This window comes from Lissotriton vulgaris, chromosome 4_1, assembly GCF_964263255.1.
Source record: "Lissotriton vulgaris chromosome 4_1, aLisVul1.2, whole genome shotgun sequence".
NCBI lineage: Eukaryota > Metazoa > Chordata > Amphibia > Caudata > Salamandridae > Lissotriton > Lissotriton vulgaris.
In genome coordinates, this window is record NC_141691.1 from 2004309710 (window position 1) to 2004326142 (window position 16433).

The 16433-nt window shown below is 50.1% G+C and overlaps 1 protein-coding gene across 1 annotated transcript in view; it reads left to right on the forward strand.

Annotated features, from left to right (window-relative positions):
• GFUS (GDP-L-fucose synthase) overlaps positions 1-16433 on the forward strand; it is a 128336-nt gene that overhangs the window by 90716 nt on the left and 21187 nt on the right. The window contains exon 8 of the mRNA XM_086966341.1: positions 4089-4155. Coding sequence (XP_086822467.1) covers positions 4089-4155 — 67 coding nt within the window. The remainder of the gene's footprint in view (positions 1-4088; positions 4156-16433) is intronic.

Sequence of the window (16433 nt, forward strand, 5' to 3'; positions counted from 1 at the left end):
CTGCGGAATAGTTAAATCAGTTCACGGGTGCCGCTCATCACCTGCCTGCCTCCGTTCTCCCTGGTGTGAGCGTCCACAGTCGGTGGAAAGCCATCTTCGCTCCCAGGTTGAGTACAGCGGAGGTCAAGAGAGCGGCAAGCCTACCGGGGGACTGCGAGTACCAGCAGCCTTAGCTCACCACAGCTGCTGCCTCTTCCCCCGGCGGCCACGCCCCCAGCCTTCGGCCTCTTGAAGCGCTGAGCTGCGCACACAGAGTGGTGTGTTCCTGGCCATAATCTGACTCCCATTGCAAGGACAACCTGCTGCCTGCATACAACGCTGACCTTTCGCGACACCCGCTTCGGGTGCCGTTCATCACCTGCCTGCCTCCGTTCTCCCTGGTGTGAGCGTCCACAGTCGGTGGAAAGCCATCTTCGCTCCCAGGTTGAGTACAGCGGAGGTCAGGAGAGCGGCAAGCCTACCTAAATGCGGTTGTGTATAAAGTTGGAATTTCTGAACATTCCCCTCAAAGCTCTATCAATCGGCATCTTGATCAGTTCCTGTCGTCCTTGGGCACCTTATAGGAGGAGTACAAATTCTTTGCCTCCCTAGTAGTCTTGGAGCCACCTCTTCCAACCACTCTAGGATGAAAGCAGAACCCCAGCCCTTACGGTTAAGGAGTATCTTCCATATCTTTCCTCATCTAAGAAATCAAGTGCCAAGAGTGTCCCTCCTCAAATAGCTGCAAAACAGCAGAGCACTTGACTGGACAGATGCTTTTGTGTAGGAGGGACTTTTAAAGTAGCAGCGTTTTGTTGGTTTAACAGGGAAGGTAACTGGTGACCAGCAGTGTCTGTAGGCAGAAGCCCTTGATGCTTCACTGAATTGGAGAGTTGCCTAAAAATGTGTGGGCAGAGCTGTCCATAAAAGTCCTCCAAAAAGTACTTAAGAATTTATAGATTTGTCACAAGGGCTCTGCCTGTGTTATTCTATCTATCTGATAATAAAATAAGAGTAGTTTGTGTTCCTATTCATTTCTAGCCAAGAGTCAAAATGTACTTACCGGGCAATTCATATTTGAGGGACCTGAATGTCCCATCTCTACCCCAGTCATTCTTTTGGGCAATTAAACTTGTTTCTTTAAAAAATGTCATGAGGTGTCTTGGGGCAAGAAACTTGTTTCAACAAAGTTGTCAATTTCCTTGCAAACCATGTGCTGTCCTCGTTTTTCTTTAGAAATATTCCTGCTAAGGAGACATGAAAGGCTTAGAAGAAATGCTCATTTTGATATTGTAGATGCCTTGAACATTGCCTTGATTTTCATGCTGAATTCATAATCTCTCAGACAATGGACACAAAGAAGGGGTGGTATTGGACAATTAGATTGCTTAATAGTTTGTAAGTTTAATCTTCAATTCTTTTTTTTTTTTTTTAAATTTTTGAAAACCTTTATTGTGCACGAAGTACAGTACAAATACGGGCCCACAACCTTCCGGCCGGCCACGGACTCTCATGTAGCACCAAAGCAAGCAATACGGTGACATAGTAATACTGCTGCATATCGGCTATTAATCAGGAATCAGACTGGAAATTGCCGTAAGACCATGGCACAGGAGTAATTAAGGTTAAGTTTTCAAGTTTTTCTTGCACAACTAGTAAATTCAGGCCGTATTGTTCCGTATTCATAAAATGATAAAGTAAAGCAAGGACCATGCAGGTGGGACATAACAGGAGCTACGCTTCGCACAATCAACGTCTCAACAAGCAGTCCCCACCGGGCAGGATGGCCACACAATATTCACGTTACAGGGTAGCAATCCCAACTACCTACTCATATCTACTCCGCCACCCTTAACCCAATATGCCTGAACACGGGCCAAGAAAGAGAAAACATAAAAAAAGGAAAAAACAGGTCCCATAGAAACTAACAACAAATAAAATGTAACCCCCCACCCTACACACATGCAGAGGCTATGGCCTACCCCCCCCCTAGCAGAGTGTCTGTCGCCCCATAAACCCGAAATACAGCGAGAGAAGAAAGAGGTGGAAGAAAAAGGTGAGATAAAGCAAGAAAAATGCAGCAAAGGAGAAGAGAAAGGAACAGGAAACGAAATATTTAAACTCTTGAATATAGGGAGAAAGAAAGGAACGAGCCGTTCTACCACTCCCAGGAAGAAGGAAGCGGGGAGGAGCCCTTACAATACCAGAACTCCCGGACTCCCAGCCATCTACAGACCCTACGTCATATTAGCGTTCCGGTCCGGATCCCCCCCGGCTAGTCAATACAGGGTCAGCAGCCTTCAATCGCAACTTCTGTCCCTTAGCCACCCGCCCACAAAACAACAGTCGCCCCATTAAGAGGAACCAAAAAGAAGGATAGTACACAATACTTGCGACTTGTAGTGAAGGGAGAGGCCAGCGCGCACAACAGGAAGTACAGTATGAAATAGGTGGAAATCACACTGAATATAAAATCAATACATCAACAAGTGTTTCAGTCCGGGGTCACAACCAGGCAGACAGTCCGTGCCAATAATGGAAGAGTCATCAACCCTGCCCCGAACGTCGGAATCCCACCAGGCAGAGCCACAGCGAAGCGGTGAGACAATATGGCCGCAGAGAGAATGAGAGTGTCGCAGGAACACAAAATGGCCGTCGGGGGCCAACAGTAACTCCATCAACTGTAGTAGTGAGTTCCCCAGGAGCCTGCAGAGCGTTCGAGTTCTTCGAATACAAAGCCAGAGGGCACAACCCAGGGGCAGGTGATGAGGTCGATAACGTCTTAGACACGTCCCAAGGCACTTGCGATGAATATTTCAACAATGTTGCACTCTCCGATGGAAGGAGAAACAAGGTATCCCAGATAGAGGCAGCAGGCGGACAATCTCGGGCATCAGTAAATGCAGGAGCGGACACCTCTGTCCGGTTGGCAGGAGGAAGCGCTGTATCACCATGAAGCGCCAGCGGAGATGAGGGTAGGTTTGGCGAGGTCAGCACAGTGCTGTCCCGTCGCAGCGACGACGCCATGTCGTCCAGCTTCTCTCGCAGCACTTGGCAGCCTTGGCGCACTTCAGCGCGGAGGTCATGCAGGGCAAGCAGGAGGTTTTTGAGAGAAAATGCAGGCTGAAGCCCCCGGCTCTCATTTCCCAAGGGAGGCATTCTGGAAGCGGACCCCGTCACAGGCGGGGCCACACAGGTCAGTGACAGGGACGGGCGTTCTCCCCCACGCTTCAGAGCCGCAAACAAAGCCATCATGTCGAAAGTCCGGGGAAATTCCCGGGATAATCGTGGCACAGGCGAGCGTCCATTGCGGGGCTAGAGCACTACAAAGTACAGCACCAGTGAGGCACACTTCGAGGAGAGGCGCCCCGTACCATGGGGGGGTAGCGAGGCGTGGGGCCAGGCAAGCATGGGCTACCAAACATGGCCGTGCAACACTCTCCGATCGTGCCTGCCCCAGACAAAGGATCCGTGGTGATGTGGTGTCTCAGCGCAACGAGCGCTCGCTCCTGGCCTCCTTCAGCAATCTCCGCAAGCGTCGCAGCACAGACAGTGCATCATGAGGTCCCCACCGGCGCTCCGGTCGTCAGCGCCGATCGGGGCTCGCGGCCGCCATCAGGTCTCCGGGAAACGGCAATGGGCTATTGTGCAGGCGGGCGCCCGGGCAACATGCAGTACCGCGGCTATCTCCGGCCGCCGGGCAGGTCGAGAGACCAGGAACGCATCGCTGGAATCAGCGCCGCGCCGCACTTCATCGAGTAGTGAATTGCAGCAGGATTTATGCCAGGATCACGGTGCGGCGGCAGCAGGCTGAGGGAGCCGGGAGCCTACAGGTCCGCTCCGATCGCCATCTTGGCTCCTCCCCCTAATCTTCAATTCTTAACACCTTCTCTTTACTGATAAGTACAACTCTGCTTCACACATCTTAGATGACATCTGTCAGTTGTCTCTGAATTGTCCACCTATCATGAAGTTGATCTTTTTGACATAGGACTTGCCCTTTTATATCTGGTTCACAAACTCATTGTTCATATAATGTAAATTTATAGTGCGGAAGACCTAGAGAAAATAAATGTCACAAAAGTTATCTTTTTTTCATATCTCTGTAGGATCTTGCAAAGCTCTTTATCTGGGTGCTTCGGGAGTACGATGAAATAGACCCCATCATCCTTTCAGGTGAGAAATGTCAACGGTAGACGTAAACCTGATCACTAAATGTTGCAACAGCAAGTCCAATTAAAAAATATATATATTTTTTAATACTTTTCAGAGGACAGCATCAAAGCAATTAGTTGATAAAGTGAAAGTGGTAGGAAATAGGCATTGACTCATCGCCATTTAGAAGAAAAGTGCTTATAACAGTTGATAAAACAGTCATTGTGTATCTGTTTATGGTCAAAATGAGATTGAGTCTTACTCGATGATCGGAACAACCCAAAACTTGGTGAATGTAACTCCTTTATTCAACAGGGTAGCTATCTCTTTTCAATAGTGTGCATGTTCCACATTTTTCACTGCCTTATATCGATTTATGGACTGCTGGCGTCTATTAAAGTTCTAGCTGCGTTGGGTCACATGTTCGTTTATGGTGGTCCAGTTATGTCTGTTTTTGAGAGTGCCTGTGTCTTTCTTCCTGAATGCCAAGATGTTGGCTCTCAAAAATGCCCTGTTTCAGGTTTACAGCAGAAATTCTCTACAGACCCTTGTAGGTTGAGTTTTTACAGATCTACCTGCTTTATAGTATGTCGATTTTTGTTACCGAGTTTTTTCTTTGCCTATTTTCACTATCTAAAACTTAGACTATGATGTGATAGTGTCAGGTTTAGTAGTTTCTCTAGTTCTGGTTGTTCATTAGCCTCAAACCTAGGTGATATTATACGAGAATACTACTGCTTGCTTCCACTTCTGTCTGGCTCACTAATGTCCAGCTTGAGCACAGTTCATTCTTGAATTTCAGTCAAACAAGTTGGAGCTGGACATGTTTTAAATGGATCCTCTTCAAAATGTGTTGGTGATTGTTTGAGGGCATAAAATCTGATTACCATGCAAACAGTCCTTTCTGTAGAGGCCCTAGGGATCCAATAAATAACTTGTAGTGCCCAATATCTTGCTTACTGGATACTAGTAGACCACCTGTAACGGTGATATGCAGGATTGCTTTGGGGGTAAGATATCGGGTTGGGTCTGTGCAGGATGCCTCTAAGCTGGACTAGGTATCTGTTAAAGTGCGGTTGACCTGTTTTAGGCAAGTTCTGAATCTGCTGCACCACTGATGGTATGCTCATTCGTTGAGCGCGCTATCACCCGAGAGGTTATCCTGGCACTGAATCTAGCCAAATCTAGGGCCTAGTGGGATTACTTGAAAAGCCAGGTCTTCGGCTTCTTGCAGAATTCAAGAAGTGAGGAGCAGGCCCGGACTGGCCGTTGCGGGCACCGGGCAATCCCCCGGTGCGCCGCAAGGGTGGGGGCTGGTTTTGGGCCCTGGGGGCCGTTTTTGTTACAGGGCCGTTTTTGCAGCATAGCTGCAAAATCGTCCCTGTAAGAAAATCGGCAGAAAACCGGCCCCGCCAAAGAGCTCGGTCGTACCCCCAGGGGGCCGACCGAGCACTTGTCCAGGGCCGGTTTTGGTTCTCAGTCCGGCCCTGGTGAGGAGGAGTCTTTTTTGTGTATTGCATGTCATTCCACGCTTTACGAGCGCTGTAGAAGGTGCAGCCACCAGATCTAGTTTCCTGTGTGCGTGGGATGTGTGCAAGTAGGAGTCTGGACGAGCAGAGATGTCTGGATGGTTTATAAAGGCAGATGCGATTGTTGACGTACACTAGTGATATGTAATGCCTTGAAATGGTCTGTGAGGAGTTTACATTGTGCTTGTTTGTGTAAGGGGGAGCAAGTGAAGCTCTTAAAAATGTGGGGTGATGTGAGCCAATGCGGGAGGTTCAGAGTGATTCTGGCCAAGTTCTGAATGGTCTACAATCTTCTGGTGAGTTTTTGTTTTGTTGACCCCGGCATAGAAAGTTCTCTCATAGTCTAGCTTGCTTGTGATGAGGGCACATGTGGCAGTTTTCTTGGTGCTGATTGGGAGCTCTTTGACAATCTTCGTCTGCATCCCCTGGGTATGGAAGCATGATATGTTGCCTTGGATGGCCATGTTGAGTTTGTTGTCTATGATGATCCTGAGGTTCTTGGCGTGTGTTGTGGGAGTGGGTCTCGGACCTAGCTCTGTTGGCCACCAGGCGGAGTCCCATGGTGAAGTGCTGTTCCAGAAGATCACAATGTTAGTCTTGTTGTTCATCTGAAAGGTGGTCTTCATCCAGTGGGCAATGCCAGTCATTCAGGCATTGAACTTGATCCTGGTACTGGGTGTTTTGTTCGCGAGGGAGAGGATGAGTTGAGTGTTTTCTGCATAGGATAGGACAATAATGTTTTGGGAGTGGATAAAGCTGGCTCCTCCCCAAACCTCTTCTATGCATACATGCATGCATAGAAGAGGTTTGGGGAGGAGCCTTATGTAACTCCACAGATAAGGCTGCAGGTGTCCATGGTGTACAGTGCCAGGCTGACTGACTGGGTCCTTCCAGTTGGGAAGGAGCAGATCCATATGAGAGCATGTCCTTGGATTCCGATGTTGTATTGACCTTGATGAGGAGGGAAATGTGTTAAATGCTGCAGAGAGGTCCCTGAGAATGAGGGCTGCTGTGTCTCCTCTGTCAAGAGCAGTGTGCCTGTCATCCGTGGCTGCAAGTAGGGCAGTTTCTGTATTATGGTTGGGTCTCAATCCAGACTGAGTACAGTCAAGGAGTTTGTGGCCCTCGAGGTATTCATAGAGGTATCTGTTGAAGACATTGGCCGGGGCAGTGGTCAGTCACAGTTGATTACTGCACAGTTTCAAGTTGATAAAGTGGGAATATCAGCCCAGGCTTTGATGCAGATAGGAACACATTGTTTCCAATTAGCTTGTTGCAGGGTGGTAGTTTAATTGCTGCAGATTTCCACTCACTCAAACAAAAGAAGAGGGTCAGTGGAATAAGATTAAACCACAAAATGGAGCAACAGGTTGAAACTGACCTGACTTAGGTTAGCTTAGAAAGCCCTCACTCACCGACCTGGTCGGTGACATGCTTCATCATCGGGCCCCACTAAAGAGGCCGAGTGCCTCTTTAGTGTGTTGCGACGCCAGAATTACTGCGGAGCAGGTTAGTTGTGTAAAGGCTTTCAGTGAGAATAAAGATAAAAGTATCTCAGATGTATCAAAAAAACTTTATTTATAGATCACTAGTACACAGTTAAAAATTAGTTTGTGTCAGGAATTAAGTCAACATGTTTCTGCCTCTGAAACGGTGTTAGTTTACCAGGCATTCATCTGGACTATTAATTGTGCTAAACCCTGGCGGTATGAGCACTCTAAGGCTCACCCTTACCTAGGGGCGTGAAAGTGAAAAGAAGTAAAAATGTGAAAGTGCAAAGGGAGAGCAAATGCCCAGTCCCTGTTACTCCTGGTTTAGGAGGCTTACCAAAAACAGGTTACTGCACCTGGAAAGGAAAAAGACACAGACCTACAGGACACTTTATGTATGAGTATATAAATTATCAAAGTGGGCTGTCTATTGGGCTGTTATGTAAAACGTCAGCTATGGTTCCAGTTATGCACGCTTGAGGTAAGCATATAAACGACCAAGTGAAGGAAACCTCAACTATGGTGTCTAGATGATCATTTTCTCTGTAGAGCAAATAAATGAGTGAAATAATTTCATCTTGTGGATCATGAAAGAACAGAAGTTGGCACACCTATTCAAATCTGCTGTTCATTCAGATAACATTCCCTCCCTGGACTGGACTGAGCACGGCCCTGGCATGAAGGTGAGACTGTCTGTATAGTACCCAAAGTAGATCAGCAGGGTGGGTAGAGCTAGAGGATGCCTCGCTCTTTAACATTGATGAAAGCTTGCGAGCATAGTAAGCGTAACCCGCTGCCTTTTGAGTAGGATGAAAGGATTGTGTGTAGCAGTAAGATGGTGTAAAGGCAAGCTAATGGTGGTTTGTCAACTCGCCAGGCTTGTGAAACAGTGGCACAACAGCTTTTTAGCCATGTGAAGTGAAATTCACATGGCTACGGTAATATGTCATTGGCGGACCCCCACAATGTCTGCCTCTACTGTCTGGAGACCAATCATGATTCCTGGGACTGTCGAGCCATGGCCCCGAAGGCTTTGCGGGAGTGGTGTCAGAAGTTTCTGGAGGCCCGGCACTCCTCTCATCGCCACTACGGGTCTAGGGGCTGTTCGCTAGACCGGAGACGTGGCTCCTCAGAGTCCAAGTCTTCACCTTCGGATTCCGGTAAGCGTCGAAGTCGAAAGAAGTCGAAGAAGCGTGTTCGCTCTCAGACATTCCCCCGTCGCTCCTCGGAGGCAGACGAGGGGGACAGGGGCCTCGCCCCTGCGGCTCATCTGGAGCCAAGGAGTCCTGCGACCTACCCGCTATACCCGGGTCCGTCAGCGACTCCCGAACAGATGCAAGAGCTCCTTGCAGCCTTGGACCGCCTTTAAAGAACCCGGGCTCCCGCCTGCGTGAGTTCAGGCCCTGCTGTCCCGTGTGCAGATCCTGTTGGCCCGGCAGCACCGCCTTTGGCGCCAGCCCTGGAGCCACTGGATCCAGCACCCTCGACTCCGGCCATGGCGCCACAAGGTGCAGCGCTGCTGGCTCCGGCGCGGCCCATGACTCCGGCTCCAGCGCCGCCCCTTGACTCTGACCCCAGCACCGCCACAGGCGCCACACTGGGTGCCGTTTATCCCACCCCTGCCACGGTTCTCGGACCATTTCGTCCCGGCCTGGGAACCCGCATTGGGATGTGGCTCTGGTCCAGCCCCGGCTGCCGCAGCCGGCTCCTTTTACTTCGGAGCCAGACGAGGACTGGGATGTCTCAGAAGACCCCCTTGCGTTGCAGTATGACTCCGAGCAGGATTGGGTGGATGACCTCCAAGATGCGGGCGAGCTTGATGTGTCTTTCGACCCAGGATTTGCCTCTCCTCCACCTACTATGGAGGAAGGCGCTTCTTACACTATGGTTCGGTGTCGGGCCTCGGAGCCTCTCCATCTCGACCTCCCTACGGTGGCCCCTAAGACCAACCTCCTTCCGGGGTGCTTCAGGCGGTGTCTACGTCGTCGGAGCCTCTGCTTCCATTCAGTGAGGCCCTTGCCAAATTCCTTTTGGGTACTTGGATGCGGCCAGCCTCTGGGGCACCGGTGGATAAGAATGTGGTTCGGCGTCATCGCCCAGCACCTGGTGATCCCGCCTTCTTGACCACTCACTCCACGGCAGAGAGCCTGGTCATTCAGGCCTCAACGTCGCACAGTGCCTTTCCCATGGCTCTGCCGGATAAGGACTCCAAGAGGCTGGACCAATATGGCAAGAGGTTGTCCTCCTCGGCCAGCTTGGGGCTGCGGTCGGTTAATACCGCCTGCTTATTGGGCCGTTAATCCCACGCAGTGTGGGATTCAGTAGAAGCAGTAGAAGAGGTCCTGCCTCAGTGCTCTGAGGAGGTCCAGGCTGTCCTTTCCCAAGCAATTGCGGAGGGCAAGGATGTGGCAAAGTTTGCCATCAGGTGTGGTTTGGACACCAATGATTCATTGGGCAGGGCAATTTCCATGACTGTGGCATTGCGGCGCCACGCCTGGTTGCTTTCCACTGGATTCTCACCCGATGTCCAGAGCTCGCCCTTTGATGGCTCCCGCCTCTTTGGTGATAAGACTGACACTGCCTTGGAGCACTTTAAGGACTCTCGTGCCACGGCCAAATCCTTGGGCCTCTCCTCAAAACCCCGTGCCACGCAAGGGGTTTCGTTCCTTTCGTGGCCAGGGCAGGGGTACCCAGGTGCGCTCTTCCAGCAAGCCTGTGCAGAACCAGCCCCAGCGAGGCCGCGGACGAGGGTTCAGCAGGGGGGGGTCTGGTAACCTGCGTGTGGGTCAGTCCACTAACACTCCCGCTGCTTCTGCTTCAAAACCTTCATAATCCGAGCTTCATGGGGCACCCCACACCGGTGGGTGGCAGGATTCATCTCCATATCCGCCACTGGCGCGAAATCACATCGGACAAATGGGTGCTGCAGATAATCGAACGCGGTTATGCGCTCCCCCTTTTGTTCTCCACTCCTGCCATGCCGCCCCGGCACCACCGCATGTCGGATGATCATTTGACTCTCCTCTGCCAGGAAGTCTCGACCCTCCTGGCCAAGGGGGCAATTGAGCACGTTCCTGGGCCAGAAGTAGTAGTTATTCGCACTACTTTCTGGTCCCCAAGGGGGACCTGCACCCCATCTTGGACCTTCGGGGTGTCAGTCGGTTCCTCTGGAACGAGAATTTCAAGATGCTCACTCTGGCTCAGGTCTTGACTGCCCTCGACCCTGGAGACTGGATGGTAGCGTTGGACTTGCAGGACGCATATTTTCACATCCCCCTCCTGCCGGCCCACCGGCGTACCTGCGGTAGGCCAGGAGCATTTTCAGTTTATCGTGCTCCCCTTCGGCCTTAGAATTGCCCCTCTGGTGTTCACGTACGTGATGGCGGTGGTCGCAGCTCATCTGTGCAGGTCAGGGATGTCAGTCTTCCCCTACCTCGACGACTGGTTGTTGAAGGTGGGCTCGCCCCAGGCAGTCGTCAACCACCTCAGACTACGGTCGACCTCCTGCACTTGCTGGGGTTTTCCCCTCAATGTACTGAAGTCGCACCCGACTCCCTCTCAGAAGCTCCCCTTCATCGGACACAGTTTTGGGTCTATCCTCCCGAGCAGCGGGTCCGGGATATTCAGGCTATTATTCCGATCTTTCAGCCTCTATCCCGGGTTTCAGTCAGGATGACCCTCCGGCTCTTGGGCCTGATGGCCTCCTGCATCCTGTTAGTGCAACATGCCAGATGGCATATACAGGCTCTGCAGTGGGACCTGAAGTTCCAGTGGGCACAGCATCAGGGCAACCTGTCCGATCATGTCCAGATCTCGAAGGGCACTGCACAACAGTTGCAGTGGTGGCTCACGAATCGCGATTGGGTCAGTGGCAGATCCCTATCCCTTCCCAACCAGAGCACACAGTGGTGACGGATGCATCCCTCCTGGGATGGGGAGGCCACTTGTGAGAGGCGGAGATCAGAGGTCTCTGGTCTCCGGCGGAGTCCTGGCTCCATATCAACCTTTTGGAGCTGCGGGCGATCCGACTTGGCGCTGAAGGCATTCCTTCCCTCTGGCCGGGGAAGTGTATTGCAGGTGTTCAGACCACCGCCATGTGGTATCTCAACAAACAGGGTGGAGTGGGGTCGTGGACCCTATGTCAGGAGACTCTGCACCTCTGGACATGGCTGGAATATCAAGGCATGGTGGTTCAACACCTGGCAGGTTCCCTGAATGCCAAGGCGGACAAACTCAGCCGCCGGTGCATGATGGATCACGAATGGCGTCTGAACTCGGACGAGGCGCAAGGTCTCTTTCTGCAGTGGGGAGAGCCTTGGTTAGATCTATTCACCACCGAGGAGAACACGCAATCAATTCTGCTCGTTGGAATTTCCAAGGCAGCACTCGCTTGGAGACGCTGTTCGCCTCGAGTGGAGTTGCGGTCTGTTGTACGCTTTTCCGCCAATACCACTTCTGCCCAGAGTGCTGAAGATCAGGCACGACCGGGCCCAAGTCATCCTTGAGCCTCTGGACTGGGCTCGAAGAGTATGGTATCCCGAGCTACTCAGTATGAGCAACGATCCCCCGATCCATCTGCCTCTTCAGGAGGATCTTCTGTCGCAGCAGCAGGGGACGGTCCCCCACCCGAACCTGTCCAGGCTCCACCTCCATGCTTGGAGATTGAGCAGCGACAGTTGACAGCTTTCGACCTTCCTCCTGAGGTCTGTAATGTCATTCTGACAGCCAGGCGTTTCTCCACTAAAACGGTATATGCCTGCCGATGGAACAAATTTGTGGAGTGGTGCACTGCAAAGGCTTTGGACCCCCTCTCGGCTCCTCTTTCTGAGGTCCTTCTATTTCTCCTCTCTTTGGCCCAGCAGGGCCCTGCTCTGGGCACAATCAAAGGCTATCTCTCTGCCATTTCCGCCTTCTTGCGGCTTCCTGATCAGCCTTCTCTTTTTAAGTCCCCATTTGTTAACTGCTCTCTCAAGGGAATTACACGTTTCCTCCCGTGCCATGCATAATGCCTCAATGGGACCTAAATCTTGTCTTGACTTTTCTGATGTGTGCTCCTTTTGAGCCTCTTCATAACTGTCCTTTACGTCTTATCACCTTAACCCCTCCCATGCTCATGACAAGCTCAGCTCGTCATGAGCCACGGGGCTCCAGTGCTCATGACGAGCTGAGCTCGTCCTGGCCCGTGGATCGCTCGCACGCTGGGCTAATTCCCCTGCTGTGCTGAGCGTTCCATTAAATGGTCGTGACGAGCTCAGCTCGTCATGAGCACCGGAGCACCGTGGCTCATGACGAGCTCAGCTCGTCATGAGCATGGGGGTGCTGTGTGCGCCCCCGCCCCCCAGCACAGCAGGGGAATAGCCCCAGCATTCAAGGGGTTAAAGACTGATTTCCTGGTTGCCATCCCCTGTGCCAGAAGAGTGAGTTAGCTCCAGGCTCTTTCTTCTGAACCTCCTTTCCTTTCTGTTCATCGGAACAAGGTGGTTTTAAGGACCCGTTGTCACACCCTTCCACATCGTGCAGACCATCACTTTGCCCACCTTCTTTCCGCCTTCGCATTCTTCCAAGGAAGAGGAGAGGCTCCACCGTCTGGACCCAAAACGTGCGCTTGCGTTGTATCTGCAGCGTACACTACAGTTCCGGGTGGATGATCAACTCTTTGTTGGTTAAATGGGCGCCAAGAAAGGTCGGGCATAAACGCACCATCTCTCGTGGGCCGTTTTGTGCATCAAAGCATGTTACTCTTTGGCCATGAAGGAGCCTCCTGTGGGGTTGCGTGCCCATTCGACCAGGGCAACTGCAGCCACTACTGCCTTGGGACAGAGCGTTCCCTTGCAGGCCATTTGTCAGGCAGCTATGTGGGCCTCGCTGCACACGTTTACCAAGCATTACTGCCTTGACAGTCCAGTCCGGAGAGACGGCCTCTTTGGCCGTTCTGTTCTCCGTGACTTTCTGGTGTAATCCTTTTCGCAGACCCACCACCGGGGTTGGTATTGCTGGGGTATCTATTCTAAGGAAAGGAATCTATCACTAACGTGTCTCTTTCAGACGCACAAGTTACTACTTGTGTAATGATATATCTGTAAGAGACATTAGTTAGTGATAGATTCCTTACCGCCCCATCCATTTTCCCCATTCTGTGAACTGATTACTAGGGTTAAGGTCATCCCTTTTTAGGGCCCTAGTTTTATGCACCAAAGGTCCGTTTCTTGCATGGCTCTACGTTTCCACGTGGAAAGTCATGTACAGAACTGACGTCAGCGTGCATGGGTGGCGCCTAAGTACTCTCCGTGATGTTATCTCAGCGCTGACGACGCCAGTGACTGCCACGGAGCCGCAGGTCGCCACCTACTGGCGTGCAGGGGTACTGCTAAGCAGAAACTTTTCCGGATCCAGTTTGACGCCTAGGGATTATTCTAAGGTAAGGAATCTATCACTAACTAATGTCTCTTACAGATCTATTGTGACACAAGTAGTAACTTGTGCTTCACCCCCAGTCAAGAGATCTGGGTTAAATCCATCATTCTTTTGCTCACCATGTCACCCCAGATTAGACCCAACCATATGCAAATCAGTCTTACCCCTGTGCCTCATGGGAACAGTTCAGCCCGAACTGCCAAGCCAGGTCCTCCCGGACCGGAAACAAGCTTCCGAGGACCGGTTTTGGGGCATCGCCCTTTATCAGGCAGGCTAGCTTGAATCTAGTGGTACAGTGAGCCTTTTGCTTTTAAAAAGATGGCATTATTTTTTGGCTTAACCATGTGGTTGATTCAGCCTTTTTGTGGGTCACATGACTATATGTAGCTGGCCTTTTGGTATTCCTCCCAGACAGTATCACAATAGAGGGTCTGGCTGTTATCAGGATAGGCAATCCTGGCTTAATGAGGGGGTGGATCTCTCACCAGGCTTGCACTTCAAAGACACTGGCCCAGCACACTCGCAAAGGACTTCACACTAGCCTATAGTGCCTCCAGACAGAGGCCAGGGCAGGGAAGTAGGAAATTCCAGACAAACCTATAGTGGGAAAGCTCCCGAAGCTTCTCCCACTTCAAAGGAGGCACTGAGTATAAAACTAGGAATCTCAGACACGACTCTTCTGATCACTGCTGGACCTGTGAAAGACTCAGATGTACTGCTTTGCTGCCCTTCTACTCTGCCGCAAGGACGACTGCTCTGCTGCCTTGCTGCAAGAGCTGCCCAGCCGCTCTGCTTGAAAGAAGGTCTGCTCTGTTTCCGAGCTTCCTATGGAAGGACTGGACCTGCACCCTGAACCTACAATCACCAGTGTGACTCCAAGAGCGCCAACACCCTTGAACCCTTGCACCTGGACTCCGCCTACTGGGAATCTAACCCCTCAAGTGGTGCCTCCCCAGTCCTGAACCCTTGAGAGTGGTGATAAAGGTGCTCTGCCAACCCAGCTGTGGCCCCCATCAGAACCGACGTAGCTAGTCATCAGAATCAACGCAGCTTGACGAAGCTCTACGCGGACTTCACATCGCTCCTCGAAACTGCTGCTACACAGCACAATGCCCAGCATTCAAGACATAAAATACAATTCTAAGTGGGCCTAACCTGGCCCCTGTATTGTTTAGGAAGCTCCCAAGTGTCCATCAATTAAAAACAAAAAAAAAACATTGACTAATAGCAGAGATGTTTTTGGTCTTAAACAGCAAACATTACCATAGTACTCCCGGAGTACTTTGTGTGTGGATGTGCTCATTGTGAGAAGGCAGTATGCCGTAACTAATCGTGAAGTCAGCCAATGGCTGAAATGGGCTGACACATTGCCCCTTGATGCATGCTCGAGTGGGTTGAAGAAAAATGTGAATGATCGGTGTGGAGGTTCCTGAACGTGTGTCCATTGATCGGACACCTCTGCTCGGACTGACAATTGCTGTCCCTGACTTCGTTTTTCACTTTGGATTTCTTGGCATTGATACCTTCATACAGACACAACCAATGAGGTTTCCTGGTAGCTGTACAAGTGCCTATAATTGAACTGAGGAGAAATAATTTCAATATTGAACTCAGGATTAACATATGAACCTCAATGAAAACTAATACAAGAGGACCTCTAAGACACCTTCACGCGTCTGAAAAGACTGAGTTACCCCCGAACTTGTGAAGGGGTCATCTACGTGATCCCTTGCCCCGTCATATCCGTCCTGAAGAAGACTCGCATGGCCCAGGACTAACTAACCACAAGGCCCCAAGACGAGTCGAAACGTCGACACATAATTAAGAATACCTGGACCACTTATGTTACTTCCCCCCCAGTGCAGACATTTATACATCTAATGTCTCATGAACATGATTAAGGACTGTTTATTTGACTTACTAATGTGGCCAGGGTTTATTGCTCTAGTCCTTTGTTGACTGTTTCTTCTGATCAATACTGAATAACCTTTTTATACACTCTGTGTGATTTCTGCCCTCCGTTTTCACCTCATCACCATCACGCCCTTTGACACTTTCCTTTCTTTTACTGCACGCTCTTGATACGGGGCATTGTATATAAAATGTAAACATTTGTAGATATATTTCTGAATTCCAAGCATGAATCAAATGCATAAAAAGCTTGAATTTATTACAGTTGCCTATTCTTTTGTTTGTCATTTAATTGTGTTTGGGTTGTGAATTTTATGCACACCTTGAGTTGTTAAATCTTTGATCTTTCATTTTTGAAAAAATTGGGTCTTGGACCATTGTCTGTTTATATTAATGGCTGAAATGGGCTGACACATTGCCCCTTGATGCATGCTCGAGTGGGTTGAAGAAAAATGTGAATGACACCGCCACAGACAAATTGATGGAGTGTAGCCGTAAAGCCCCATCTGTAACTATGTCATACACGTAGTTTTAGAAAAATCAAATGGTCTTCGCTAACACAGACCTAAAAAAAGAAATCCTGTTTTTTTCCTATTGGATGCCAGCCTCTTGACTCCTGAGGAAGGAAGGAAAAAATTAAGGAAGGAAAGACAAAGGAAGAAGGATAGAAATAAGAAAGAAGGAAGGAAAAAAGCATGAAAGCAAGGGAAGGAAAAAGAAGATAAGAAAGCTGAAAATGAAGGAAAAAGAAAGAAGGCAGGAGAGAAAGAAAGCACGATAAAAGGAAGGAAACAAAGAAGGAAGAAAAAAAGTTAATTGACCTTTAAACACGATAGAGGCTGATTTTCTTCCTGGGCAAAATTTATTAAAGAGCCATCGGAGAAATTGAGCCCAGAATAAATATGCTCTGAAGAATTGTCCGCTTATAAATTCACAGGTTTCATATTAAAGCTTT